The sequence below is a fragment of the Populus alba genome, chromosome 5 (assembly GCF_005239225.2).
Source record: "Populus alba chromosome 5, ASM523922v2, whole genome shotgun sequence".
Classification (NCBI taxonomy): domain Eukaryota; kingdom Viridiplantae; phylum Streptophyta; class Magnoliopsida; order Malpighiales; family Salicaceae; genus Populus; species Populus alba.
The window spans coordinates 9,772,923-9,781,012 of record NC_133288.1 but is presented as its reverse complement, the minus strand read 5'-3'; the positions used below and the strand labels follow the sequence as shown (position 1 = coordinate 9,781,012).

Genomic DNA, 8,090 nt, shown 5'->3' with positions numbered 1-8,090 from the left:
TACTTTCGCTTTCTCATCTGCCAGCTTATTTCTTCTTTCCTTCTTTGTTTTTGTCTTCATTTCTTGCTCTTGTATGTAATTGGTTGTTTATTCATGGAATTGCAAAAATCTCAATTGGCATTGTGATGTCATTATTATAGCATCAATACCTGTATGTATCAACTGTATTGGTTACATCTAATGCTTTGATTAATTATGAATAGTTCATATAATCACAACTCTAATATATATAATGTTTTTTTAAAAAGAAAAACTAAAATGACTTCCTCAACAAACAAATAATAAAATCCCATGTCTTCTTCATCTTTTTCTTCTTTTTCATCATCATGTTGTTCTCGAAAGCATCACCATCTAGAATCAAAACAAAAAAGAAAGCATCTAATATATATACAACCCACCAAAGGACTAAAAGAGCTAACCATTTTGATTCTAGCCTTCCCCTAAATAGTTTATAGTTTTGGCCCTAAAAATAGTAAAATTTAAATTTTGATCTCCCTTTTATTATTATTATCATTTGACCCCTAACCCCTAACTAATCTTCATGGCTCTGCCTCTTTCTAGAGGTTCGTTTGGATTCGAGGCTAGCCAAAATGGTGTTAAAGCAAGGGTAATCCCTTCCATGGACTATAGGTTGACTTTCTCTTCAGATGTTATGCTTGGGGAACGCCTCTCGTGGTGGTGAGAGTGACTTTGTGTGGCTATGGAAGCTCTCAACCATCCCTTGGAGACCAATTTTCCCCTCAACATAATTATTATTGTGCACTAGAGGGAGGAATGTGTGAAGAAGCCATTGGAGGAGCTGGTGATGATGTTTGCAGAGCCCTGAATAGATTTATTAGTTTTTAAAAATTTATTGCAGTAGCAATAACCATTAAAAGAAAAGCTAAAACACATTGTGTTTTTATTGCATATATGTCTTTGTTTTCTACGGATTGTAATAGTAAATTAATAATTTTACCCTTCCAAAACTCTCAGAATATTGCGTTTTAGGTGTAAAATGGTATTTTTCTTCGGTCAATTTGTCTTTTGATAATTGTTGAGTGGTTTTACTGTTTTTTTATCATGTTTATACACTATTAAATGACTTTGTTACCATTAAAAACAAAAAATCATTTAACTATGGTCAAGAATCTTTTCGGGCATTTCACATTTTGATATACAGTAAAATTAAAAATTTAACCTTGGAGTTTAAAATTTTAAGCCATTGTCGTAGGGGTATATTTATATTTTCATATTGGTTTTTTTGGTAATTGATGGGCTTGTTAGGGGTGATAGCATAATTTACCATTTAATTATTTTTCTTGGTTGAAAAAGTTGTTAGCAAATGCAAGACACCACACATTTTAAACGGTGCATGTGGCATCTCCTGGTGGTAAAAAATATACTCTAGCCATGTCATTTTGTTCTCCGTCATGTTCTCTTCTTTTATAAGTGACGCGTGTCATCTAAAAATTATCAGTTTATCGCTGGTAGTCCTTTCTTTTTTTTTCCCCCTTCATTTCTCTCTCTTACCTCCAAAAAACTAAATTTGTCCCTAATTTTTGTTGGTGTTTCAGAATCCATCCTTTTAGTTTTGATTTTTTTGATTTTAGTTACTTTTTCATTTGTTATTGTTTTATTTGTTTTCAATTTAGTCATTCAATTATATTTAATGTATACAATGTCTTTTTGATTTGGTCCTTCTACTTTTGATTTCTTATTATTTTTTCTTAGCTCTTTTATCAAAGTTTTTATAGTTTTAAATTTTATCATTCAAATTAGATTTATAATTTTTTTCAATAGTAATAATATTTATTTCAATTTGTTCCTTCTTCTTTTGATTTCTTATTTGTTTCCTTTATTATTTTGTCAAAGTTTTTATGGTTTTTAATTTTATTCTTCAAATCAATTTATGATTTTTGTTACTTCAATAATAATAATGATAGTGATAATAATTGTAGTAATAATAGCAGCTGTTTTATGACAGTAATAGTTACAATGATGATAATAGTAGTTGTAGTAGTAATATTTTATTATGATGGTTGTAGTATTTATGATATCAATAATTGTGGTAATGATAGTAATAATATTAATGATTGTGGTAATAATATTAATAATAATGATAATGATATTAGTGGTGGTTGTAGTGGTGATGATAATAATAATAATAATAATAATAATAATAATAATGGCGGTGCTGCTAATAATAGTGCTAATAATTGTAACAACGATAACGATACTAATAATAATACTATTAATAGTAATAATAGTTTGTTATGATAATAGTAGTAGTGATAGTAATAGTAGCAGTAGTAATAATAATAATAATAAAAAACAATAATGATAATATTGGTGGTAGTAGTAATAATAATAATAATAATAATAATAATTCATCATTCACTATTAGATTTGTTGGGAATTGAGTCTCAACACTTTTCCATGTATTGTATTTCTGATTTAATAACCCAAATTACATGTTTGAAAAGTTTACATGGCTCGACATCCTTTTTTTCTTTCTTTATTGTTTTTTCTTCGATTTTATTATTCAACATTAGTTTTGTAAAACAAAAAGCGGTTATTCAAGTTTCCTTTAAATCTATTAAATAAATCAATTTACATCGAGTTAGCTTTTATATAGTTTAATTAGAAGCTCACAATAGGCAAAGATCCAAATTAAGGGATTTAAAGATTTATCTTCTTGCCCGGGTTTAATAACATTGCAAAAAAAAATCCTCATGCTCTTAATGTTTATTTCTTTTTTATGTTTTTAAAAAATGGTTTGACCCGCACAGAGCGAGTTCAAATGAACTAGTTAATATGATTTTTTATAAAATTAAAAAAACTTTAAATTGAAAATATTTTCAATTATCATTTGGCAATAAATATAGTTTAGTAATTTTACCGGATCAAATTATTTTTGACATAAAACAAATATTCAAGCATTGTTAACATGTTTTTTAATAAAAAAAAATTAATATTAAACTCAATATATGATGCATATTGGATGATATTTTTTAAAATATTGATATGACAACATATTGTATAACATTATTTTTTTAAATATTAAGATAACAACATATTAAATCGACTCGAGTTAACCTGTCAAATCTATAACTTAGGTCATGAAATTATAATAACCCTATAAAAAACAAATCAAAATAAAACATGAAGACCAAATCATAATCAATTCAATCTTGATAGAAAATTTTGAAAATAATATTAAATTAAAAAAAGACAAAAAAACAACTTGAATCAACCTGTCAAACCTGTAACTCAAGTGATGAGATTTGGATAATCCTATAAAAAGAAAATAAAAAATATGTGAAACTAAATTTCCAACCAAACTAATATTGAAAAATAAAAAGAAAAAAAAAGAAAAAAATAATAACTCAAGTCAACCCAGACTAACCTGTTAGACTATCCCGCTAAATTATGAGATATTGATAACTTTATAAAATAAAAATAAATAAATATTATAAAACTTTATTTTCAATAGATTTAATGTTGAATATGTTAGTACGGGGATAACTTTATAACTTGAGTTTATATATTATTATCAATATTTTTCAAATATTGAAAATTCATTAAGTTTGTCAAATCTAATGTTAAAAAAGGAAGGACATTCCTACATAAATAACGGATAGCTAATATATGTTTGAGGAATGAATGCCTGATTAACACTTCTTTTAAATTTCAAGGTGTCAAATAACCATTTCATCAGTTTTGGTTGGTTTAATGGATGGAGATAGACAGAAGGGAGGATGGGGGAAACGAATAATTCTAATTGGAAAATAATATGTAATATTATTTTAAAAAGTGTTTTTTTTTTTTTTTTGTAATGTAGTGTAATATTATTTTTAAAGTGTTTTTTAAATTGTAATTTATTGAAATAATTTTTTTATATATTTTTTATATTAGCAAATTAAAACTATTAAAAATTAACTAAAAAATCAATTTAATATTCTTAAGATGAAAACTATTTTGAGAAACACTGATATAACTATAAAAACAAATAATTTTAATGGAGTTAAATATAAGCAAGAGAAAGAATTGAAATTTGAAACCCCAAAGAAAGTTTGAGGGGGTGATTTATATATACAAACGAGAGAAATCAATTTATTAACATTTAGTAGATTAATTGAATAGATTATTTTTACTAAATTTAACATGAAAAACCCTTTAACACGTTCAAATCACAACAAAAGCTATGCAAGTAATAGGTAGTGAGAGATCATGACCTATGGAAGCCAGCAATACACCTAACTCAGGTATGCAGATGTTGTTAGAATCTTGGATTGCTTCCCGTCCTGTTTCTCAACTTCTTCTTTTATAACCTCTTGCTCATCCTTTTTAGCCTCATTTTTCTCTACCATTTCAGCTTCCTTCATACTGATGAACTCGATGAGACTTTGAAGAGCAACTTGAGGCTCGTCACGTTTCATAAGCTGCTGTGCGACTTCTGCTGGCGTAATAACAGGACTTTGAAGGAGATCTTCTATGCATTTGAAAAGGACATGCTCTTTAATTCCAAGATATGTAAAGGCAAGCTTCCTGAATCCTGCAGGAGTACAATGGCCCATGTAAATATGAACATCCATTCGTCCTGGTCGCAACAATGCTGGGTCCAACTTCTCTTTGTAATTTGTCGTGAAAATGATTATTCTTTCATCCCCGCAGCTTGACCATAGCCCATCAATGAAGTTCAACAAACCAGATAAGGTCACCTGTGAGAAGATTTAAGGAGAAATATGAAATATGGAATTGGAAAACTAGGAGACAATAAGGCATCGCCTTGATTAATGAATGTTTTCCTTCCAAAAAAACATCATTTTTGGTGACTTTACATAAGCATAACATGATGTTATTTATGAAGTCTAGTCAGTAAGGATTGCAGTTAAGTTCCGAATAAAATAAACAGGGGACATTAATTCTTTCAGGATCACTTACCCCGGGATCAAAAGAAAGCTTATTATCAAGTTGATCACCCCCCTCATCATCGTCATCATCATCTTTTTCTTTTGGATTCTTATTTCGATCGCGAGAACGTGAAGATTTTGTACTGCAATCAATGTCCTCAATGAGAAGAATGGAACGATTGGTGGTGGAGGTGAGTATCCTCCTCAGTTGAGCATCATTTCTTACACCTTGAAGCTGAAGATCATAGATATTGAATCTAAGATAGTTTGCAATGGCAGCGACGAGGGTGGATTTTCCGGTCCCTGGTGGACCGTAGAGAAGGTACCCTCTTTTCCAAGCTCTACCAACACTCTGAAAGTAGTCCTTTCTTTGCACAAACAAGTCGAGATCTTCAATTATGAACTTCTTCAGGTCAGGGTCCATTGCCAGAGTGTCAAAGGTAGCTGGATGCTTGAACACAGTAGATTCCCACATAGAATCCCCACTATCATAAGTATAGATATTGAGGGTCTCTCTGTTGTTCAAGATTGCAGCTGCAGTCTTGCTAATGTGTGGCAAGTAGCTTTGCATGACTTGTTCTCTATAATTATTTTTGCATTTCAATTGGAAGTATTTTTTTTGTTGATGGTAATACTTCTTTGCTTCTTTCTCACGGAGAGTCCATTCAAAACGCATACCTTGGAAAAAATCAACAACTTTAACATCAACAGGAATCCCTGGTTTTGGTGGGGCAAAGATGTTGTTGGTATCATTGGTGCCTAGGAGAAGGCTTTTAGTGGAAGGTCCAACTTTGGTTGGAAGATAGACCTCAACAGCTCGAAAGGTTTCATTCTCCACAGCTTGCCATCGGTCTTCAATGATGAAGGTGAAGTCGGAGGAGAAGTAGGTAGCAAAGAAACCTGAAAAGCTTTCAGCTATCAAGTCACGCATACCCCTTGGAATCATTTCATTCAATACGGTGCGGATTAGCATGGATAAACCAGATATGGATGCGTATATAGAGAGGATTGTGCTCATGGAGGGCAATTCCTTCAAGAGAGACGCCATTTCGGATTTCGAAAAGCAAGCAAAGAACGATGGAGGAGAGTAAGTGCAGAGAGAAGGCGAAGCTTGGTCACTTAGATGGGATGAGCAAGGTTATTCATAGACCAAAGAGGGCATTGAATTATTGTTTGGAATTGTCCACGAAAATTAGCTCGAATTTCTTTGGTTTGTAAACACGTGATAAGATGGGTGCTTCTTTTTCATGATAATCAGACATGTTTGCTGACCAAATTCCTCGTCTACAGCTAGCGGAGAGAGCACTGCTGTGCTTTGTTTGGAGAAACGTCATAGAATGTGCTAGGAAAGGAACAATGCAGAAAACGCTCGTTGAAAAAGGCAGTGCCGACATCTTATGGTCACCTCATTCACACTTGAATAAAGAGAAGGGGAAATGGGCAAGAACCCTCCCTTCCTTTTCAGATAAGCTCGAGGGAATTGAACGGAAATTGCCATATCTCCCTTTTCATAAGGTTCTGATTAGCTGTAATCTTGCAGTTTCAACCATATTTCAGATAATAAAGTGCAGGAATATACCTTCTACCACCATTATACCGCTTCTACTCGGGGTTCTCTTGTAATGGGTAATTTAATTCTTTCAAACATAGTGCTATTGGCATGATATCAATTTTAATTATTTATTTTCTAGTTAATTTTAGATTTTAATTATTTGTTTTTTACTTAGCCTAAGATTTTTAATTTAATTAATATTTTACTATTTAAAAATTCTAATGTTGGATGGAATCTATTAATTAAATAAATTTTTAATTATAAATCTTTACCTATAAAAAATTAGAACTATTATAAATAAGGGATATTTAATTTATTTTTGAGAGATTAAGATTATAATTTAAATTTTTTATAAAATGCCAAGAATTTTTTCTAAATTTTTCAACTAATTATTTTTATTTATTTATTTATTTTTATCTACTTTTATACTTTCATGTTTAATTGTTTGAGAGTTTAACTGTATTATTTAAAAAAATATATCAGGTTATCGTAATTTCTTTATTATTATTATTATTATTATTTGTTGTCATTATATATATTTTTGTCATCTAATTAATCTGACCCAGTCGGCTCTATAAAGTATGAGCGTTTTTTTCTTTCCCTTCTTTAAAATGCAATTGGGCACCAGAGCATCATTTTTTATGAAGAAGAAATATACCTCAGCCCAGCGATGTAGCGTAGACCCACGTCTATATAACCCACAGAGGAAAAGCTTAATAGCATGTTTATTTTCCTACTTGATTGTCGTCTCTCTGTTTTAGATAGGGAATTACATAGTTTGGTCAAAATCATACTTGCGTTTGAAAAATTATAATTTATAGCCTGAATTTTAATAAAAATTATTTAATTATTTACAAGATTACTAATATATTTCAATTAATAACTAAAAAATCTCTTCTAGTATTAAAATTACAAAATTACCATCAAATTTTAAATAAAAAAATCTTGAATCCCTTTCCCCTCTACAATAGCCACCCCTTTCTCTTACACAGTTGCAAAAAATCTAGAGAATCACCTTATCATAATATTATGATGAATCGCTCTCGTTATCATCATCTCCTGATGAATTGTTCATCGTTTGCAGGTAGCGGCAACAATTTTGAGTTGAGCTTCCTGTTCCAAGTTTTGAAAGAAGAAAACGACAACTTGGTGTGTGTGTGTGTGTGTGTGTGTGTAAAACCAACCCTAATTCCTGAGATTTTCCAAGGGAAAAAAGAAAAGATTTAAGAAAATTTAAGAAACAAGGCACCATATACAAACTAATTTTCTCTTCCCACCAAATTATATAAACTAGCAGCTAGCTACCCCCTGAAGCCTCTATAGCAAACCCAAAATCTCCAAAACCATCATGCACCAATGTTTCTGTGTTACAAAACTAGTTTACCAAAACGTTTCTTCATTTTTGCAACAAAAAAAAAAAAAACCTCCGGTATTATCTCATTCAAGTGATTTGAACCGACTAGCTAATTGCTATTTTTTATCTTCAAAACCCACTATTTCAAATCCACCAAAGCAATAGACTTTAGTAATTTCTAAGACCCACGTAGTATCCATTTCACTAAAATCAAAATTTTCAAGTTCCCTTAAAAAAGGTTTCTTTATCAAACCTAAAACAAAACTTGATTTGGCTAAAAATAAATCCA

General features: G+C 30.5%; 1 protein-coding gene across 1 annotated transcript; it reads right to left on the bottom strand.

Annotated features, from left to right (window-relative positions):
* Positions 1-4,035: 4,035 nt before the first annotated feature.
* Positions 4,036-6,311, bottom strand: LOC118030004 (AAA-ATPase At1g43910). The gene is made up of 2 exons (XM_035034023.2): positions 4,927-6,311; positions 4,036-4,703 (listed from the first exon to the last, which is right to left on the bottom strand). The coding sequence occupies exons 1-2, from the start codon at positions 5,941-5,943 to the stop codon at positions 4,239-4,241; spliced, it is 1,482 nt and encodes a 493-aa protein (XP_034889914.1). The 5' UTR covers positions 5,944-6,311; the 3' UTR covers positions 4,036-4,238.
* Between the last annotated feature and the right edge of the window lie 1,779 nt (positions 6,312-8,090).